Source organism: Coloeus monedula, assembly GCF_965178545.1.
Source record: "Coloeus monedula genome assembly, chromosome: 22".
Lineage (NCBI taxonomy): Eukaryota > Metazoa > Chordata > Aves > Passeriformes > Corvidae > Coloeus > Coloeus monedula.
This window is the reverse complement of record NC_138802.1, coordinates 2813040-2835454: the sequence shown is the minus strand read 5'-3', so window position 1 is coordinate 2835454 and position 22415 is coordinate 2813040. Positions and strand designations below refer to the sequence as shown.

The 22415-nt window shown below is 48.0% G+C and overlaps 2 protein-coding genes across 2 annotated transcripts in view; both read right to left on the bottom strand.

The window, feature by feature from the left end:
• Nucleotides 1-543: 543 nt before the first annotated feature.
• On the bottom strand, nucleotides 544-8465 carry LOC309581175 (putative glutamate receptor; the record flags this gene model as incomplete). Its single annotated transcript, XM_082295627.1, has 10 exons — nucleotides 8360-8465; nucleotides 6753-6784; nucleotides 5695-5754; nucleotides 4825-5004; nucleotides 3799-4025; nucleotides 3439-3536; nucleotides 2710-2927; nucleotides 2012-2237; nucleotides 1303-1550; nucleotides 544-645 (listed from the first exon to the last, which is right to left on the bottom strand). The coding sequence occupies exons 1-10, from the start codon at nucleotides 8430-8432 to the stop codon at nucleotides 544-546; spliced, it is 1464 nt and encodes a 487-aa protein (XP_082151753.1). The 5' UTR covers nucleotides 8433-8465.
• Nucleotides 8466-12893: 4428 nt separating this feature from the next.
• Nucleotides 12894-22415, bottom strand: part of PLCH2 (phospholipase C eta 2) — a gene marked incomplete at both ends in the record, with an annotated part of 63851 nt that continues 54329 nt past the window's right edge. Inside the window, 4 exon segments of the mRNA XM_082295668.1 lie at nucleotides 12894-14632; nucleotides 18935-19274; nucleotides 21675-21721; nucleotides 21724-21736. Coding sequence (XP_082151794.1) covers nucleotides 12894-14632; nucleotides 18935-19274; nucleotides 21675-21721; nucleotides 21724-21736 — 2139 coding nt within the window.

Genomic DNA, 22415 nt, shown 5'->3' with positions numbered 1-22415 from the left:
GGGGGGCAGGGAGGGCCTGTTTGGGGTAAAACAGCAGCACTGTCAGTTCTGACTCAGGATTTACCTTCCCAGGGACCAGCACCTCCTGCTCAGGCAGGGCAGGATGAGGCTATTTATAGCTGCAATGCTTAAGCTGTTGTTCCTGATTACCACAAACAGACAAGAGCTTTAATGTTCCACACCTGTTCCTCACACAGCAATTAGTAGCAGAGGCTTCACATAAACCTGTCCCCAGTCACTTCCTCCTACAGGCCTTCATGGACTTACAGGGTGAACTTCTAAACACAGATCCATCATCCTGGCCAGCTCAGCTCCAGTTTATCAATTTGCCACAGTTCCACTTCACCCCTTATCAATTTAAATTCTTCCAAGCCACTTCATTTCCTTGTGTCTGCAGCTCCACCACCACTCCAGAAGTGCTCTGTGTGTGTGTAATTAGCAAACTAACACTCTAGCCTAGTAGAAAAACATCTTCCTACACTGATGCAGCTCCTAGGATGTGGTACAACCCTAACCCAGGCCCATTCCTGCAGCAAAGACTCCTTAAGCATTTGCTTTCCCTGACGTCTCCTGGTTTTGTCTGGCGGTTCCTTTAATGCGTAGACGAGTGCAGATTTCTTCTGTGAAAACAGAGCAGCAAGATTTCTGCAAGAGAAAGGGGGAGAGAAAGCTGGGGGTGGGTTGTTCTGTGGATCCCCCTTTTCCATGTGCACAGCCTTGGGAGGGCTGGAGAACAGGAGCGCCAAGGGGCACAGCACAGGTGGGCACTGGTGCAGTTTCATTGTGTCTTTCCCTTGTCTAATGACTGAAGAACAGCCACCACTGAGAATAAACTCGTTATGGATCATTCACTGTCCTCTCTAACACCCAGACTAGTGGAATGCAGTTTGGCTGCCTTGGGATTACAGAGAATGTTATTTAATTTTTTTTTTTTTTTGGGGGGGGGGGTGGCTGGGTGCTAGGGCTTTATTTTATTGTATTTCTGCTGTTCAGGCTACAAACCCATTTTCTGCTGTCCAGGCTACAAGCCCAAGCTGTGAAAGTTTGCTGCTTTAAGGAGTAACTGCACAGCTTCCCCTCAGCCCTGCCCCACTGCACAGCTTTCCTTAGGAAAACCAAGGTCAGGGTGGAAATGGTGGGGCCTGGCTGGTGCGGGAGGGACACGGGGAGGCAGGACAGGACCTGGAGCCAGAACAGGGCCCACGTTGGTGGAAGGAGGGACACGGGGAGGCAGGGCAGGAGCTGGGGCCCACGTTGGTGGAAGGAGGGACACGGGGAGGCAGGGCAGGAGCCGGGGCCCACCTTGGCGTGTGCAGCCACGCGGCGGCTGCTGCTGGAGAGCTCGGCCAGGGCCGCGAGGATGCCGAGGGCGAGGCCGATGCCCAGGGTGAGGAAGAGCCCCCCCAGCGCCGGCGGCTCCAGGGGCCCCCAGCGGTCCCGGCTCTGCCGCAGGCAGCTGCTCTCCCACCACTTGTTCCGCAGGTAATCCAGGTCGCCCGACTCGCGCAGCTTGAGGACGGCGATGGACAGAGGCTTGGTCCAGGGGGATGCTGGGCAGCGGGAGAGGGAGAGAGAGGAGCCATGGTTTGGTTGCACATTGTTAATGGGTGTGGGGTCGGGTGTCACTGAACACAACAGTCCCTGCCAAGGGCTTTTCCTGGCTAACAGCGCCCCTGTCCTGCCCACAGAGGGGGTAACACCTGTGGGATAAGGGCAGAGCGAGGGTGCTTAGGGAAGGACATGAGCGAACTGTCCCCTGCTCATTGCCTTATGGGATCTGCATTCCTGGGGCCAGGGACACCCCTGGGAGATGGAATATTTGTGGATTAGAGTTCAAAGTGAGAGCCAGTAAGTACCAGTGATAATTCCCCACAGAACAGGGACCCTGCAGCTTTTTCAGTCTGGTCACCCTCAACAGCAGTGCTGGCTCTGGCCCGTTGCTCTGTCCCTGCTCCTGCAGCCCCTGCCATCCCAGGAAGGAGTGGGACAGAAGAGGAGCACAAGGACTCACCCTGGGTGGTGGCGATGCCGAAGCCCCGGGCGCCGATGACCTCGGGGGCCCTGATGAGGTTGCAGTGGCGGGCGGCCGCCAGGTCCTGCGAGATGGACTCGCCGATGAAGGCGTAGTTGGAGTCCATCACGCGCTGCACGGCCTCCTGGTAGGTCTTGACCAGAACGTGCTCCCGCCTCTTCTCCATGTACTCATAGATCATCTGGTGGATGGGGTTCTTGGAGTTCTGCAGCCCAAAAATCCCAAGTGTCAAACTCATGTGTGAGACAACACTAAAAAAATAAAAATTTGCCTGTATGTGCAAGGGTTGTAAAACATTCGGAGAAGAGCACTTAAACCATGGGTGAACCCCTGCAAGCACAGATTGTCCCCAACACGGGGGACAGGCATCACATAGGGGTACAAGTGTCATAGATGGCACCTGCTGCTCAAGGTACACAAGGGCAGCCCCTGAAGAGTACAGAGATTTTTAAAGAATACAGAATAAAAATAGAGTTCTGTGCCTGCCTTCCTGTGAGAAGAGGTGGAGGAAGGGGTGACCAGAACAATAACCATATTATTTGAAGTATTATAGGAAAACTGAGAGAGTGAACAATGATGAGGGCGCTGTAGGGGTTACAAGGCCTGAGCTGGGTGACTCAGCCCCAGCTCAGCAGTTCTACAGCCCCTGTGTGTGGGCACCACAAGATTCTCTGCACCTTGAAGTAGTAGAAAGTTGAGGAGCCCTCCAGTGTCCCAAACTCCAGATTCCTCTGCTTGACCAGGTCCTCAAAGGTCTGGATGGGGAGCTGCTCGCTGCCAGAGCTCAGCAGGGCCGTGAAGTTGGCGATGTAGGCGGCCAGCAGGGCCAGGGTGAAGAGCCACCAGACCACGGCGATGACCCGCACCGAGAGCGCCTGGGGCCGGGGGGTGGCACCTGCACCACGGGGAAACAATAAATCACAGTAAACCACAGGGGAGGGGATGTGTGGCCAGAGACACACCAAGAACTGCAGATCCACCAGCCTGAGTGAGAGACTTGCCTTTAAATAAAGGCAAACTGCAGACCCTGCCCTGCAGCAGAGCCTGAGCCTGGAGAGCCCCGCTGTGCTGGTGAGTGGCACCAACGCCGCAGTGCAGGGCTGGAGCAGCAGCAGCAGCCCAAAGCTACACAAACAACTCCTCTGTTCAAAGCAGCCAGGCCTGGTCAGCTGGCCATTGCCCAGAGCAGTGGTTACAGCAGAAAACATTTCCCAGCTGGAGGCAATCACATGTACAACCCCAGCAGGTCTGTAATCACACCTCCCCACACTGGTTTAGTGCTCCAAGTGTCCCTACTGAGACACCTTTTCCCCCAAGAGCACATCACAGAAGTCACAGAAGAAGCTGGGTGTACCAGCAGTTTAAAAACCCTGCTGGCACTGCTCTGGTGCATCCTCCCAGCTCACCTTGCAGGGCGAGTGCTCCTGCTCCAAACCAGAGGCTGTTCAGGAAGGTAAAGTGGTTCTCTTCATTCTTTGGCTCATTCCATTCACAGGGGCTCAGTCTGTGGGAAAATGACAGGATAAAACCAGACATTCAGAGGGAAAAAATAAAAATAATCCTCATCAAGAGCTCTGGTGTTCCTCATGGGGAGATCCCACTCATAATGCTGGCTGAACCTGACAGGACTTAAGCTTTCTTAGCCCTTGTACTGGACCTGTACAGAGGGTTCCTCAAAGCAAAATGCTCCCTGGGACTTTCTAATCTCTTCATAGGTGAGAAATCCACTGACTTGAACACAATCTGTGAAACAAATGCATTTGTACCTGGCAACAAGAAAGAGGCAGAAGCAGGTGAGCAGATAAGCAAATAAAAGGGCTGTCCAGGTCTCCTTGCTGAAAGGAGACAGGAAGTGGAAGAAAGACACGTCCTGGGAGGCCGTGTCCTTCCGGAGCAGGATCCCAATCCCAGTCTGCAGGAAGGGCGTGGTGAAGGACACCACCTCTTCCCTGGCTGAGGTGACGGTCAGTGGAGCCACTGCAATGTCAGCTTCCTGCCAAGGAGATGAAAACCAATCAACCACCCAGCCCAGGGAACATTTCTGTCCCTCAAGCAGGTGCTTCCCTGGCTGAGTGGGCAGGTGTTGAAATGGCATCACTTCCCCAAGTCAACAGCTTTGGGATGTGAGCCCCAAGGAATAGGACAGGTTTCCTATGGAAATCATTGGAATGGAATTCCACCCAATGGAATCCTTCACAGTGAGGTGCTGGTTGGTATCTGGGGCTTCTGGTTTCCTTCTGCAGCAGGAGCCGGGCTGGGTTTGCTCACCCAGAACAAAAGGCTGCTCCTGTCTGAGTCTGGCTGAGAGCTGAGCACAGACTGAGCTCAGAGGGGCAAAGAGCTTTAACTGAAGTGTTCCCCACAAACGGCAGAACATCAGCCCCAGGGAATGCACCTGATGGGGTGAAATGTGCATTTGAGCAGCTCTTGAGGAGCCTGGGCATGGCCATTCTGAATGAAATGAGTCTCACCCAGAGGTTAAGCTCAGGGTAAATTTTGCCAAGGTGTCTGCACAGTCTCAGAAGCTACAGAGAAACACGGAGACAGACAAGTGCTGCCCTGGGAGTGCCTGGCTGTAACAGGGATTTCCTGCTGTGGCCGCTGTCTCCTTGTGCCTTATTTCCATCTCTGTAGGCCAAACCCAACTCCAAGTCTTGCTGCTCATCAGTTCTACACTCCAGGCAGGAGAACCCTGAGTTCCTCAGTCCCTGAGCAAATCCTAAGGAAGCCCAAGAGCTGCTCCTGCTGTCCTGTCCCTGCAGAGTTGGTCAGGAACACAAACTGGGAGTTACCCGTCGGAGGATTTCCCCGATCATCCCGGTCCAGTTGCCGCCGGCAGCCACGGCTCCGTACTGGCCGTCCCCCACCACCCTCACCCGGTACTGGAAGCGCAGCATTCCCGCCAGGGCTCCCAGCAGGTCCATGCAGTATCCCTCCAGCTCCGCTCCCCGCACCATCACGTACGGATCCTCCTGTGGCAGAGGGACACGGGCACAGCTGCAGCCTCCCACAGGGCACTGACACCCAGGGGAGTTAAACCCGGCCTTGGCAAACCCTCCCCGTTACTCCTCTCCATGTTAATGCAGGGATAACACTTCCAGACTGGGAAGATATTCCCTGGAGTCATGAGCCACCACCAGGGCAGCTGCATCCCGCAGACACCACGGGAATGAGTGAAAACCTCTTCTCAGCCTAAAAGCCAAATACTTCTCATTTGGCCCATCACAGGCTGGGCAGGGCCCAACATCAGGTTCAGGAAATTCACTGCTGCAGCTTCTCCTGAAAGTCCTGCTTGTCTGGGGCACCTGGTGATGCATTTGGGGGATTTTATAGCCTGGTTTTGTCCCTTGTGACCTTTACATTGTTCCCAAGTCAGGACAGAAACAACACTCAGGGAGCTGAGCCCCTCAGGTGTAGCTCAGCAGAGAGGCCTGGCTGCCTCCCCAGAGCCCTGACACAGCCCTGTGCCCCCAGCCACAGCTCCCAAATCCTCCCACTGCCCACAGCTGGCACCTCTCCACCCCTGAGCCAGCCCCAAAACACTGTGAGGAACGGGGCCATCACTGTCAAAGCCAGTCCAAAACACCACCTGCACATAAATGGGTGGGATATGAAAGGCAAAGAGCAGCTCCAGCTGTGCCCTGCCGCTGTCACGGCCTTACCAAGATCGTTGTGACAGTCAGGGTTGGAAGACCCTCGGCTGCTCCCCGTGAGTCTGTGCCCTGCAAAGCAGAAAATGAAGGAACAGTTGGATTTCAAAGTCCCAGGCGTGGCCCCACCAGGCTGGGCCTTACCTGGAAGGTGCAGGGGGTGTGCCTGTGTTAAACCAGCCCTAAACCTGTCCCGTGAGCTGCAGTGACTGCTGCTGTTTCCTAACTAATTAATGAATCACAGCCTTTCACTTTATTGCCTGGTGCAAACAAAAATCGCTTCAAACGCTGCTGCAGTTCCTCAGATGGCGCGCACAGCCTTCCCAAGAGACCAATTCGTGCTGCAGACAAAAGAATTAGCAGCCAATTAAGGTCTCATTAGAGAGCAATTCCAGGAGACACAGAACAGTTGGAAACCTGAGAGGAGGAGGAGAGGAAAACGCGGATTCACTTCTGTGAATTAAAGATACATCCTCCAATTTCTCAGAGTCACCCAGCTCGAGAGGATTCCTCATCAGAGCCACTTCAGGGCAATTTAAGCTTTTGCCAGTGAAAGGTCAAATTCTATGAGGTTTGTTGGTCTTAAACGTATCTGCTTATTGTAAAATTACAGGGTGAATTTTCTAGATAGCGAGAGAGGATGTGTACATGTGTGTGTGAATATATAAATATATTTATCCAGTGCAAGATCTGCCAAAGAAGCTCCAGTCCTTCCAGGAGCCAAATGATCTTAGTTTAATTCTCTCTGTGCAATGGAAGGGTTTGAGGGATGAGCTTTGTCTTGGAAGCTGTGATCACAAGTTCCCCAACTCTACCAGCCGTAAGAGAGGGCTACTGGCAGATTCTTCCCTGGGGCACGACTGAATTTTGAGCTCTGGACAAAAAATTCAGTTAAAAAAACCCACAAAAACAAACAAACAAACGAGCAAAAACCCAGTCAGCCATGAACAGTGTACTTAAAAGAATAACTCTCCACAGATTAAAATCATTGCACTCTGACCACTGGTTCTGAATTTAAAATGTAAGATCATCTGCCCTATGCCTTCATGCACTAATGAACTCAAACATACCTTACTCACAGCATCATCATTCCTCCCAGCTCCTGGAAAAATACAACAAAAAAATCAGATTTGTGTGGGGCTTGTATTTACAGCTCCTCAAAAGTGGCATTTCATGCCCTCATTTCACAGTGCACTGAAATAATCAGAACGATCACCCTCAACTCCCAAACTCCCTTTGTTTCCTCCCCCGGAGCACAAAGAGAGGCAGAGACAGGAGTGGGGCTGCAGGAGGTTCTAATGTCATTCAGTGATGTCACTTAATGTCACTCACCCTCCGAGGGATGGGTCCTGCACAGCCAATCGATCCCTGAGGAGGGGCAGCACCAGCTCTGCTGCTTCCTCACACAGCCAAGATTTGTCCCCATCCCTGCCAAGCCCCATTTTCCCCTGAGGAGAAGCCCCCTGAACAGCCTAAAGTTCCTCACCACCCACTTCCCAGACACTGTTTTTCCTTACTCTTCCTTTCCCCCCTACTGCTGACAGGTTCTCTATCTGAGATGCAGAATTAAAACCACAATTTTGTCAATATATGGCTCATTAATTTCCCAGAATACTTTTTCTAGAATCTGCTTAGCACTGCTCCTTGGAATCAGAGAATTCACAGTGCAAAAGCCAAAAATCCCTCAAGGTTAACCAAAAAATGCAGGGTGTTTTCACTCTTTCAAGCAAAAGCTGTGAGTTTTTCACTAAATATAACAGCATATTCATTCATTATGTATTTATTATTCCTTCTTTGGTGCTGCATCTTCTGGCCTTGTGCTGAACTCCACATTATTGTAAAACAAAACCTGTTTTTTCCCTCTCCACCACAGTTCTCCGTGGGGGCTGGAAACCTTCACAAAGGAGTTCTCTTGTCTCCCTTCAGAAACCCTTTAAAGCCAGCAGCAGGATCTGGAGGCCCCTTTCTGAGGGCCTGTGGGGTTCCTTGGAAGCCAGCAGAGCTTTCTGAGGGCTCCAGCTCCCAGCTCAAAGCCCCTTTGTGAGCCCTCCTGAAAGGCCCAGGGGCGATGGGGCTGCAGCACCAACCCCAGCTCAGGGCAGTGACACTTCCCAGCAGCGAGGCCCCGTCCTGGGAATCCTCCTGAGAGGCTGCAGGAGCACAGGACAAGGGGAAGGGCTCATCCCTCCCTTCCCTGTAGGTTGGTGGCTGCAGGAAGCGACTGTGGCTGCAAAAATCAGCTTTTCCTTTGCTCCTGCTACTCTGAGCTTGCCCTTCTTTGCTCCTGCTGAACTCCTGGGGAAAAGGCTCCTGGCACTGGTCAGGACTGGCCACCTCACCTCAGTTTTCTCCCCCATCCTCAGCACATCTTGCTGCAGCTCAAGGGAACATAAAGAAGTGCAGCTTTAACCACAATAACCACACCTAAACCCACCCTTTTTCATCTCCCCTGTCTCTGTCATCTGGTTTTCAACTGGAGCAGCAAAGCCACTTGGTAGCAGCACTCACAAAGCCAGTCACAAGGTGAGCCCTGGGGAATCTCTTAATAACCCATTTGAAAGCAAATTCTGAGATTAAGATAAAATCCTGCAAGCACTGGCAGGTAAAAACTGAACAATGTTCTGAAGAACAAAACCAGATTTGGGTGCAGCCAACACTTCGGGATCATTTTCCTCACCTGCCTGGCTTGATTCCCTCAGGAGCAGCACAGCTGTAACCACACAGATCGTGAAGTGAAGACCTTTATCCATTGGAGCAGAGATTCCTGCTGTTCTAAAGGAACCTTCCTGCTGGAGGTGAAAGGCAAGCAGTTAAACCTTTCCTCATCACTGGGTGAGATCAGTTTGTCCTGGATTTTCTGCACCTTTTCCTGTAGGTCCACGATTCCAAAGTCTCCAGCTGAAAACAGTCACTGCAGAGCTCAGCCAGAACAAATACTAAAGAAAGGCTCTGGTGAAGTCCCCACTGCAGCAAAAAGGATGTGACAAACCTAAAAAAGGGGATTTACCCACTGGTGGTTCTCTCCCTGTGGGTTCTTCCCCAGGGAAAGGGGGGGAGAGGAAGCAGCAGCAATATTTTTAATTGTATTTGTTGTCCAAGTGTCAAACAAGATTCAGGGCACCGTTATGACACCAGAAACTTTAAAAAACAAATTTAAAATGCCCAAGAAAACTTACCATTTATGAGAGTGTGTAGGGAAAAATATACTACACGTGGCATCACCTGCTGCTGACTGATGCTCAGAAAGCACTGGATTATTTATCTTACCTCATCAGCTTTTAGGAAATCTCCCCAATCTTGCACTCCCATGAAAACTCTTGGCATTACAGCTCAGTACTTTCCCTCACTTCTTTTCCCTGTGTTTTTCACCTAATGGGAGAAATAACTTAAACCTCCACAGAAGATTCTTTCCAGGTTAAATTTCAAAGCTGATTTTGTTGGTGCTGCTGTTAAAAAATGCTTCCAAATGGGAATATTTTGATCGTTGTGAAAGGACAGAGGAGATCTGAGCTATGGATCAACCAACACTGACTTTATTCTACAACCACTTTTTAGACAAAGTGGCTGCTGCTCTTGGCTGTTGCCAGAGCAGCTGCATCACCCACTGGGGAAAATAAAGGAAAAGAAGCAGCAGCCTTCAGGCCGAGCCAGACAGGAGCTGCACTTTTCCTGGTAGGTTTAACCTGTAAATTCCTGCTCCTTTTCCCTTCCAATGCAACAAAATCATCTTAGTTTCAAGTGGCCTCCTTTAAAAAAGCCCCAAACTAATCACAGCTGGTAATACATTGCTGGCATCACCTTGAAAAGAAAGTTGTTAAACACACTGCTTGATTATCTAAGAGCACAAATAGGGTGTAAAGCTGGGTAAAAAAGCCAGCAAGGAGGCTGCGACACCAGGCTTTGCCCCTTGCCAGAACCAGAGCGCAAATTGAAAGCGGTTCCTCACTTACAGCGACTCCCTTGGCCCGTCTGTCCCGTCCGGGCGTCTGTGCAGGAGCAGCTCGGGATGCCCGGCACAGGAGAAGTGGGAATCCCACGGACTCAGGCATCCAGTGCTGGGTTAAATACCCGAGGGAGGAGGAGGAGTGGCCTCTGAACGTGCCAGCTCGGACCGGGGGCACCTGGAGCTTTGCGGAAGGGGGAGACCACACCAAAGGACAGGCTTTGGAAGCTGCTGAGTGCAGCAGCTGGGTGCTACATCAAGGCTCACAAAATTCTATTACTGGCCCGTGGTGTTCCTGTAAAATTCCTCCCTCTGGAGCTGTCCCTGGCAGCTGTGCCCATTTTCCTGCCTGTTGCTCACGCAGATAAAATCAGCTTAGAAAGACACAATCGAATGTTCATTATCAGTGTCATAACGAATGGCAGGCTGGAGGAATACAGACCACAAATGCCATGTCCAGCCGTGTCCGATACACCGCTGTGATCTGGAGACTCTGGATTTCGGATCTTACAGCTTAATGAACTGAAACCCACATACAGGAGTCTGCAGATGCATAGGAAGAGCAAATGAATGAAGAGCAAAACTGTGACCTTCTGCTGACTTAAATTCCAAATAATTCTTAAACGCTGGAATAAATGCCACTCATAGGAATGAATAAATACATGATGAATGGTCTTATGTAGTGTCACAAAACAAGCTCTAAAGCTGGTTGCTACTAATTTGGAAGGAAGAGGGCAAAATTCACATGCACCCTAATGAGTTAAATCCGGACACTGTTGGTTAAAAATCTGAACAAAGATAAATGTTTTGAAGTGCTACACGATGCTGCCTCCTGTGAGGTGCATTAGCAAGTATTGCTTAATCAATTAAAGATGAAAATAATCTGATTATGAGACTCAGTCTTTGAGAAGACACAAATACGCCTTTTAAACATTAACTTTCCGAAGCTGTCAAGTTGCATGTACTTGACATTAAAGTTTAAAAAGCATTAAAGTTACAAAAGCAGCAGCTCCCTGCAGCTTTTCAGCCCGAAATTAAAGTTATTACAAGAACGATTTTTCGTCCAGAGAATGTTAATGAAATTTGCTTTGTGCTGGGACACAATGGGAGGCTCCTCTTGGCAGATCACACGTTCTGCTGCAGCTTCACCTCCTTTCCCTCAGAGGCTGCAGTGATGCTTTCGGGTCACCTCAGTGCACATTCCAAACCTTTGCTGCACAAAGCTCTCCTGGGGTCTGAAGGATCTGAAACCTGCAGACAAGCCGCGAAGATCTGAGCCAGGCTGGGAAACTGAGGGAATATTTTCAGACAAAACATACTGAAGAGCATTTGAAAAGAATGAATCAGAAAATTTAACCCCTCCAGCCCCCTCCCCAGTGTTACAGTGCTAACACTGTCAGCCTTACACTTTGATATCTCAGAGTTTCAATTTTGTTACTGTTTTGGTATCTCAGAGTTTAAATTCTCATGGCCAAGTGATACTAAAATTAGAACCAAGAACCCCCTCCCGGCTCCACAAGTGACAACCCTTCCAGGAGAAGTGTGAAGGAAGCAAGATGCACTTTCACTGTGCACTTTGCTGGGACAGGAATAGAAGTGATTTTTCAGTCAAGTGACAGGTGAAAAGCAAAATTGTGCTGCAGCATTTTCAGCCAGACTTTAAACCCCCTCAGTGATGAAACAGGGCCATCTGTGTTACTTGTACAGCTGCTCCAGAATGGATCAGCTCCTTCTGTCTGTTTGGCTACTAATCACACCAGTTCCCCCAGAATTTCCATCCTCCCAGCCAGGGCTCTGCCCCAGTTCCTGAGCTGTCTCACACCACAGAATGTCAGTCTCTGCCAGTCCTTGCACATGTTCTGGAGGACCTGAGAAAATCTGAGCTGGGTCTGCGCTGGCTACCACTCTGAAAAAGAGTAAAATTAAATGTTATCTACAAAGGAAGTTGAAAAACAAAGCAGAATGAACCATGTTTGTGTATCACAGACCCCAGTGTTGTGTTACAGCTAAAGAGTCACCAGCTGGAAGGTTAAGTATGTTTATTTTAGTAGTGTAAGGTGGTTTTACAAACAAATTCTTAAATTTTGCAATATACACAAAAGAATCATTACAAAGGCAAAATATCCTCTCAATAATAAGGACTCTATGCAGCCTGAAATAAAATTAAACCTCTGTTTCTCTATAAAATGCATCTCAGTAAACATTCTTCTCCATCACTGATAAAATGTACATCTATAATAAATGACATCATAATTGGGGGGACACATGACAACATCCCTAAAAATAAAAAGTAAAAAAAAGGGCGGAGGAAAAATTATTACTCTGTTTAGGTTGTTATTCAATTCTAAATATGTCCATCTAAAAAAATTAAATATCTCTCTTTTTTAAACATATCATTGAAAATTTTGCATGGCAGTGCAATACAGAAATAGTAAAATTCATCCAAAAAGTGCTATGTACAGCAGCATTGTTAAAATACCATAAGAAGGGACAGTGCTCTTTCAAGAAAAGACTAACATGCTTCTTAGCCATTTCTGAAGTAAAGTCAGAAGATATTTCCTGTCCGTTTTTAGCCATTCCCTTCTCTCTCCTGTCTCAATTCCCTCAGACAATGCCTTGAGACAAGGAACAGTCACAGTTCAGTTTCAGGGAGTGCATGTGTACATACATGTGCAGACATATCTTTGCATACACACAGGTGTATATAGATATATATGTATATATATAGATATATAAACAGGCTGGGTTTATAAAAGCATTGCTTTGGAACAAGAGAGCTCTTCTTCAAAGAGAAAATATGAATTTTCACTGTAATAAGCAGGTCCACGATGGAAGATGGACTGTACCTACTGCATTATTAATTCACACCCTCAAACTCTTCCAGAAAATAAAATGTGATTTTAAGTCCAGCCTCCTTACACGGATCCACAATTTGTAAGAGCAAAATTTACCTTAGCTGTCGTTAGCATCACATTGAACTATTAAACATCAAGGTTACCTATTGTCAGAAGAATTATTGAAATTAGTAAAGACCAAGAGCAAACTGCAAATGCAAGAAGTGGTCACACACAAAGGAGGCCAAATCGGAGGCTGGGCAAAGCGCAATGAAAAACGAATCCTCATCTATTCTTCTGGAGTCCTGATATTAAGCACCCTTGGGCTCAAGGGAAGGCCAGGAAGCACCGAGTGGTGGGAGGATGTCTTGTGCCTCTCAGGGCGCCGAGTTTTGCTGTGACAGGAGTGTAAACAGTGCCCAGTGCTGCCGGGGTCACAGCTTGAGCATGAAGAACACCTCAGTGTCCACCCCGCAGTCGGTCTGGGCTTTGGGCGAGGAAGGCAGGGCGGTGTGGGCGGCAGGGTCGGTGCAGCCGGCCCTGCCCACGCTGCAGGCCCCCTCAGGGTTGCCCCTCTCCTCGATGGGGCTCCCCCCGAGCTGTGCCCGGCCCTGCAGGCGCTGCCTCTCCTGGGCCTGCCGGGCCCTGTTGGCGATGTAGCGCACGCGGCTCTGGCTGCGCGACGACGACCGGCGCAGCAGCCCCACGCTCTCCCCCTCCTCCTCCGACTCGCTGGGGTCAAGGCTGATGGGGGAGGTGATATCGTTTTCCTGCTGAAAGGCTGTCAGCTTCTTCAGCTGCTCAGTCAGTTCATCCCGGCATTTGGCCGAGGGCCTCAGGCCCGAGGAGCGGCGCTGCTCCCGCATGGAGCGGGTGACAAAGCTCCTGCTGATGCTGCGGTATTTGCTTTCAAAAGTGCACACAATGTCGTCAGAGGTAAGGTCCCCGAGGCTTTTGGACTTTGTCTGGTTATTCCCAACTGTGTCATGCGCTTTGGATTTGTTGGAGGACTGCCTGAGACTCTCCATGTAGAGCCTGCTCCAGGTGTGCCTTCTAGGGATGGACGAGAACGCGTCCTGAGGGCTCCTGGCCAGGGGCCGGGGGCACAGCTCATCAGCTGGCAGCTGGCCAGACCTCAGGTTGGGGTTGGACTTGCTCTTGCTGACCATTGGCATCTCGTTGCTGCAGGTGGTGGCGGAGCGTGGCCGCATCCCCTTCCTGATGGCCAGGGGCTCCAGGCTGTCCTGGCGGATGCCCAGGTCCGGGAGGCTTTTGCGAGCCAGGTTGGGGAGAGAGAGGTCAATGACGGTGTCGTTGGAGGACATGCTGGACGAGGAGGACATGCTGTCACGGTGGCTGCTGCAGTCTAGCTTGCTCCAGATCCGGTCATTGACAGTGGCATCAAAGTACACTTCTGCTGCTGGAGACTGGCTGCTTGGAATTTTTGTTACGGCTGAGGAGTCTGACGTCTTCAGTCCTTCACTCTTTGCCCTTCTTGCCAACATGTAAGAGCTCATCTGAGAAACAGAGACAGGGAGAGCCTGTGCAGCCCGGGCTTTCTGGGGAGAATCCACCTGTGTGCTGTTAATGACATTGTTTTGCTGGGGCGGAACAGCTGCTGCACCCAGATTTTGCCCTTTGGATTCAGAGGTGCTTTTCATGTCTGTTAATACCTGACCTAGTTGGCTGTTTTGCTTCTGGCAGCTTCCTATAGGTTGGCCAGCCCTGTGATCTGCTGCCTCTACCAGCCTGGCTTTTTGGGGATGTGCTGCTGATCCACCCTGATCTTCAGCTTTACTGCACGTCTGTGTCCAGCCATTTCCTTCCCTGAGACAGCCTGCCACGCTTGTCCTCCCATCTTCTGGGGCTACTAAACTTGTGTCAGCTGTTCTTGGGACATCCTGCCCTTGGTCTTCTGCAGCCAGATTAGTTCTTTGTTCCCTGGAGGGTAGGGACTCTTGAGGCTGGTTGGGTGTGCTGCTTCCCTCTGATCGAGCTTCGGTGGAGTGGTCAGACCCAGACCCTTCCTCAGAATCACTGTAAGGGGTAACAGGCAGAGGGAAGAAAAGGCTGCCGTGATGGTTATCACTGGCAGGGACAGGCTCTTCTGTGATCGTTTCCAGGCTGCATAAAGAAGTGACTGACCTCTGGATTGAGAGGTGGCAGACGTCTGCTTGGGAGGCATGAAAAGAAAAAGAAAGAAACAAGAAAAACAGAGATACAGGGTTAGTTATCTCTTACAAATTACTGTTTAGACTAAGATTCATTCCTCATGCGTTATCATTTTGTTCTCAAGGTACTAGTTGCATATGTCAATCATGATTTTAAAAATAACTTGGGATTTCAAATGCCTGGCCAAAGGCAGCAAAACATTTTGCACATTCAGTTTTAGCTGCACAAAGCCCTGTTGCTTCAAGAAACCTCAGTCCATGCACAGCAGCACCATGTGACTGTTCTGGTTTTCTTATCAAACAACAACAACAACAGTACCCAGCAATTTGTGCCCTTTGTGTCCCCTTTTGTAAACTAACTTTGCTTTCTCCACCATCCAGCACCCCTTGATTTGCAGTTTTCCTTCCTTCCAGCACTCAGACAGGTCAGGGTATCAGAGCACAACCAGAGCATGTACACTAATCAAAACACCAGTTTGACCAGCAGATGTGATCCCAATGACCAACCACTCAGAAGAGAAGCAGCACAGGACTTGTGGAGCAGATTACAAATGATCTGGGCGCAGACAGTGGAATGCTGACAATGGGACTTTGAAAAACAAAACAAAAGCTTTAAACAGACTTTGTTCTTCTTAAAAAAACTTGGTAATTTCTATTTCAAAAAAACTCCGCAGAGATGGGTCATGAACAGCAGGCTGAGAGTACAACCCTGGAGAATCACTGCAGCCACCAATTACCTGGAGAAAATGTTCTATTCACTGCAATGTTTATCACCTGCACCCTGGGAGCCAAAGCAATCATGCCAAAAATATTATTTCCCATATCTCCAAAGCACAGTGCAGACATGCATTCCAGAACTAACAAAGCACCACTGAGCCAGACCACGACCTTAAGGATACAGGAGCAGGTAATTATAGGGCAGCAAACAAGCAAAAACCAGGACTACAGGCAACAGGGTGCTCGAATCAGGGACACTCAGCAGACAGTTACCTTTGACTTGCTTGTCCTTTCAGTTCTTAACTAGAGAGAGAGTGTGTGCATGTAGAATAATAGGACAGAACAGAGGAAAAATCCAGTTAATGTAGGGAAGGCAGGTGCAGATAACAGGATAAATTAGTGCTGAGGGAGGGAAGGGAGACATACAGGAATATTCACACATGGTTGTAGGATCCTAAGAATTTCTGACCAACCAGAGCACTCAATGGAATCCACACATGGACAGATATTAAATTCCTTTTTTTTATCATAGAAGAATGAAAAGCAGTATTTGTTAGCATTGAAGAAGCAGAGTCCACTGGACAGGGGAATGGAATCACAGAGTGGTTTGTGATGGAAAGGACCTTAAAAATCATCAAGTTTCAACTGCCCTGACATAGGCAGGTTGCTCAGAGGAAGCTGGCCTCCTCTTCTTCAAAGCCCTCTCCTAATGGAAAACATCACCTGCACTCCCAGAACCTGCCCAGGGAATACCAGGCCCTTCCTTGGCACCAGGAATTCCAGCCCAGGGAAGGAGCTCAGGGATGGGAGCAGCCATTCCCTGGCCTGTCCTGCATTAGCTGGGAGTGTCGGAAGGGAAACAGGCACACGTGCCCATGAGCCAAATCCAACATTCCCAGACTCTCAGTATCTGCAGGAGTGTCAGGAAGAGCCCAGAGCTGATGAGACCAATGAGCCCTCCTTCTCCCCATCCACCAGCACAGGCTGGGGCACACTTGGAAGGAAAATCACTGGAAAATGTAAGGCTGGTGCCATGAAGGGCCAGCTAGAGGCTATAGTTTCCTGTCTCATCCTGGGGGCACTTCCCCCAGCAGAATGCCAGTTCCCAAGAGCAGCCATGGAGCTGGTTTCCCTGGTTTCCTGGCCCGAGGCACGGCCTTGCAGGAGGATGGGAAAGGGAGCTATTTGTGCAAACAGAGGGGCTGTCACTGGACCAGCAGCAGCCAGTCCAAGGCACCATTTCACCATTTTAAGGGTTTGCTGATTCCATGCTTGGGAAGTCAGATGGATTTAATCAAATTTCAAGCATATCACAATATTTGTTTAGTGACTTGGGGGGCTGGCAGGGGAGCTGGCACTGATAATGGGAAATGGTTTCATATGTCACAGTACTGAGAGTTTGTGAAAAGCCCAGTGCCAATAATTTAGGCATAGAAAGAGTTCTGTTGCTTTGGATTAACTGCAAGTCACGGGAACCAGCAAACTTCTCCCCTCCCATTGTCCTGGTATTTTCCTAAATACCCAAAGCAGAGATTGGAAAAATACATTAAAAAAACCAAAAAAGGTATAAAAAATAGAAGGTAAATTGCAGACACCCAACCAGATGAAACTGGTCAAACAAATAAAATATCTCAAATTTATGTATGAAGCTTTCAAAGAAGCCCACTACAGATAGGCAGTCAGAATCTATTACTGAATAAGATCTTAAGAAAAGCACCAAAGTCACTCCACTGCTCCTGAAAATGTAACCACCAGTGTCCAAATTCCTTTGACAATTAAGGAAGAGAACAAGGGATTTGAAAAGGAGCTCTTGCAATCACAGCCAAAAGCTGTATTTCATACTCTCTCCTTGGTATTCTGTGAAACAGAAAATTCTTGTCAAAACCACTTTCCTTCTCTCCCATGCCTGCCAAATCAGGAGGAAAAATGTCATTTTTCATATTAAAAGATATCCTTTGATTGCCTCTGCTTCTGTTTCCCATCTTTACAAACCCCCAGTTCACGGTAAAGGTGCAGTCACGCTCCCACTGACCACACACCTGTTTCTGGCTTGAAACAACCACAAAATGCTGCAGCTTTAGCAGCTTTCCTCCAAGTGGGCACATTTTACTTTGCAATGGGGAATGCCAGGAGTGCCCCAGCCTGGCTGATGTCAGGGAGCATCAGATCACACACTCTGCTGCTCTGTGCTGTGCAGCTCTGCCCTCGGGCCACAGCCAGAGCATGTGTGCAACATTACAGCACAGTAGCAATGTTTGCATACACATTTAGGACCAGAATGGGCTGCTGTGTTTATAAAATATGATCTCCTGAACACCCCAGAGCAGAGAATTCCATTCAGTAATTCCTGGACTGACAGCAGTGACTTTGCAAGATCTTTGAGGAGGGAACCGGTTTATTTGATATCAGAGAGCACATTAGACATCATCCCTGATGTGGTTATCCCTCAGCAAAACACAAAGGCTGATAATGGAAATATTGTTTGTTGATGTGGGTTTTCCATATTCAATCTCACTTAATGCTCTGGTTTGGATCTTAAAATTTACTTAGTATCATACCACATTCAGTAAGAAAACCAAGGAAACAAAAGAGCCTGAACAAACAACCCAAACATTCATGGACTACTGACAGTGTCACTACTGCAGATGGTTAACTAGGCATGGCAAGGACTAATCTAAACCAGACACGTCTACAAAAAAGAAAATAAAAATATTTATGCAGATTTTTTTTCTGTCATTGCAAAAATTAAAAAAAAAAAAAAGAGCTCTTGACAGCCAAACAACATAGAGGAGCTTCTAAGTAAGGATGCTACGCAGAAGCTGAGACAATGATGTGATCTACAGTGGAGAATGGTGAAGAAAATCTGGTCTTACCAGTAAAGAATATAGGGGATTTACTTCGAATTTCCTCCAATTTTTGAACGAACAAGGCATTCATTTCCCTCTGTAGGGTGCCCACTTGCCTTCGAGAAGGTTCAGGCCAGTGCTTGGGGAATTCTGGGCTTCCAAGGCTTTCTAGACTGCTGGAGTTGGAGGATATGGAGCCATTGCTGGCTGCAACCAAGTTGACAGTGCTTCCGTACTTGCCACCTGATTGGCACTGCCACCGCTGCCGGGAATGAGCCTTTATTCCGTGACACTTAGAGTCAACATTTTTCTTCCCTGGGGTCACAAAAGACTGAGTGCTCCTTGTCAGATCATCTGCAGTTCCAGGGCTGCTGCAAGGCTGCAAATCTGAGTGTGGCCTGGGCTGCCCTCTGACAACCCAGGTCCTGAGCTCTACCCTCTCCTCTGCACTGCTGCCCTGCTCAGGGTGCAGGGGGTCTCTAGCAATGGGCCTGCCAGGGTGGTCACTCCACGGGCCCTCTGGGTCAGGGCTCTCTTTGGAGCCAATCATGCATTTCATGCAGTTGGTGGCCACTCCGATCCTGCCCGAGCTGTTGATGGCACAGCGGGCAAAGACGCTTTGCTTCTCGCCCTGGGGCTCCTGCAGCCTCACCCTGTGTGCCCTGGGCAAGGGCTCGCTGAAAGGAGCCCCGGGGTGGGCACAGCTCTGCCGTGGCCCTTTGGGAGAGCCCTGGGCCTTACCTTTCAAGCCCTTGCCAGGTGCCTCCCCACCGGCACCATCTCGGGGAGCTGGGGCTGGGGAAGCACTTTCTGGCTCTTGCACAAAGCGAGGCTGGGAGGCAGCTTCCACTTCCTGCTCTTCTCCAGCCCCTGCAGAGCTGCTGTCCTTTGTGTCAAAAGCAATCTCAGGAAAGCCCTTCTTGTTCTTCTTCTGGCTCTTGGTGGGTGCACTGGCTGTCCGTCTCAGGATGTGGCTGCTAAAGGAATGTTTGCGATGGAGCTGCCCAGCAGCATGACTGTCCAGAGAGGCCTGCTTTGGATTTCTGAGAAACAGCCCTTTTAGACCTAGAGCTTGTTTGGCCTGTAAAAGAAATAAAAAAAAATAAAAATAAAAATAAAAAATTCCTAACAGGAAACACAAGGCTCTTCCTCTGGGCACAGGAATTCATGAACGAATGATTATTCACATACAGAGTCTCCTGCTATATTCCTACCATTAGCATGAGAACTAACCCAGAAATAGGACAGGCATTAAAAATGAAAAAAATCACTAACAGCAGCTTTGCAAAATAACACATCTCTTTTTTTTTTTTTTTTCCTCAGCTATGGTTTTAGATAACATTTTCCAGCCACACTTATCTCTGTATTTGTCATCATTTTCTTTCTAGCATGTAGCTACTTACAACATCTACATAAACATTAGAGCTATTGAAAAGACTGAAAAAAGGGAAATACTTCTGTCTACAAGAATATCATTCTGAAAGCTGAAGAGTTTCTCAGTTTCACCCAAAGCAGATGTATTTTAAGTCCTTGTTGTAAATGCATTCTCTAGGAACTGCTGGGAAATAAACACTGGCCATAAAATAGAATATTTTTTCAGTATAAGGGAGATCTACACTTTAATTGAATTGAGCACTGTCATGAATAGCAGTTAACTATACACACACAAAAGATCATTGAGTATTTCAATTTCTACCTGTGTGATTACATTTTGGTAATTTTTCCTACCATACAACACTTATCCCAAGACACTCGTGTATGTTTTCAGCACTGAGGAAACACACTATAAACAAGGGAAGTTAGTCAGTGTCATGATACAGTTCTCCATAGTCTTCAGTAGTTATTTAAGCATTAAACACAAATTCACCATCATAAATCTCCCACCACCATACAACTGATTTACATTTCAATGAAACAGAGTTCCAGCATTCCTGCAAACATTCCAGGTGTACTTGCCAACTTTTTAAGCAGCAGTCTGATGCCTGAGACAGCGTTGATTTGCTCTGTACACAGAGCCTTGTAACACAGATTACTTAAAGCACAGAAAGGCATTTCTCTTTTAATCTACTTCTCCCCCTCTGTCCTCTTTATTTCCCAGTGAAATCAGACTCTTGAGCAGCTGCAGCATCAAGAATGAATAAACCCAGGGCACATCACGACTGAAGTGCACTTAAGAAGCCTGTGACAGAACCTGACCAGCAGCCACGCTTGTTGGCACTCGCTGTCAGTTCCAGTTCTGCCCTGTGATGTCATGTGAGGTCACATTTCTGCAGTGCCAAACAATGGCACAGAAGTGTCTCATTTAAATCACAATGGTCTTTCACCTCCAAATAAATATTTGAGTGCATGCTCATGCATTTCCAATTCTGCTGTGCAGGACTCAATGGGCAGATATTGGCTGCCCTGTGCACTGAGCCTGGGCTAAGAGCTGCTTTTACCCCGAGTGTCCTGCCCAAGTTGCCATGTGGCATCAAGGTTTATTTGGCTGGCACCAGGACCAATAAAAGAGTTCTCAATCTTATATTTTTTATATAATGTTTAGTCAATTATAATTGACTGAAGTTTAGTTACCACACATCCAGTGTGAGTAGGACATTATCAAAAATTACCTCTAGGATAAGATAAAGATGGTAGGGATGGATTTTCCCTAAGCAAGGCAAATATTAAATACTGGTAAATATTCTGTGAGAGCCAGACTATTGAACAATCTGCTTGGAGTACTGAGAGACAAATTGGCAAGTACATGAGTTTATTGCTATAAAAATCAGACAATATAAATATTTGCAAAACCCAGAAAAATTCGTCATACAAACAACACACACAAATAAGAAAAGGGAAGCACCAAAAAGAAAAGGGAAGCACTGATGGAATGGGTGACACGCAGTGCAGGGCCCCAGGTGTCATTCTGGCTTGTTTGGTGCAGCTTTGTTAAGCTGGACACTGTTGCTTGAATCAATGGAGTGATTCAAGAACCCAAAGGCAGATTTGGTCAACTTGGGGGGAAAAAAAAGTTTTAAAAGAAGGAAAAAAATAAAAGAGAGCAGTTTTGAGGGAGATCCAGGACACTGTGCTTTCAGCTTCCAGCCCAGCTTTACAGGCACGTTTCATTCTCTAAAGCAGACTTGAAAAACAGCACAAGAGGCTTTCCCACAATTTCTCAAATGATTCACTGTCAATGTTCTCTTCTGTATGAAAGAAGAGGTTTGAATTATAGCCCTCAAGAGAAAAGGCAGGAGAGGGAGACACTCAGAGAAGGGGGAGAATGGCAGGACTGTTATCCTGGATCTGCTTCACACGGGGAGGGCTCTCTGGCTGTCGATGACCCAACAGGAGTGACCAAGTCAAATGTCACAATTCATGTTCCATGAGTTGAAGAGCTCGAAAATGCTAACAAAGAAACACTGATGCTAATGAAGCTACCAGCTCAAGGCATGCAGGTGTGTGGTGGTGTCACTGCACCTCCCTGAGACAGGAGGGGTACCTTCAAGGCGTCTAAAAATGCTCTGCTTCTAAAAGGAGACTTTTTGGACATAGAGAAGCCCACTGAAATCACAAACAGACAGAGTAAAGGCAAAATAACAGTGAGGGAGGATCTCAGAGATAGGCACATCTAGAAAAACCACAAGAAATTCTGCAATACATGAGCAGACCACAGAAGAGACAGAAACAAAGAAAAGCCTTTCCAGGAAACAAAGAAATCTGAAAGAGATTTCACACACAAGTTAAGGTGAAAAAAAAAATAAATCTAAGACTGTTTTAGTAATACCAAGCTACTGAGCAGGTGGAATGTTTCCATTTACAAAGAAGTCCCAAAATGTTTATGTTTGCATTAGAATCTCTGGATTAATAAAGAATGGGTAAAAGGTTGATAACTGGGGTGATTTTTCTGCCCAAAATTAAGAGAGGGAAAACGGAAAAAATTCTAGTTTGGACAGCACTCTGTTAACAGAAAATCAAAGCAGAAAGTAATTCAGAGAGACCAAACCAGAAAGGGACATGTAATATCTGTTCCACATTTTCACCCGTTTTTTATTAAAAATTATAAATTAAAAAACCAAACCAAACCAAAACCAAAACATAACACACACAGGCTTTCCTTCCAAATCCTTATATTTTGTCAGTGCACAGAAACACTTCTTAACACCAGCAAACCCAGAGAGACTGCAGTGACAATGAGCAGCAATCAGGGAACACCAAGAAAATCTCTGTCCTCAAAAAACTG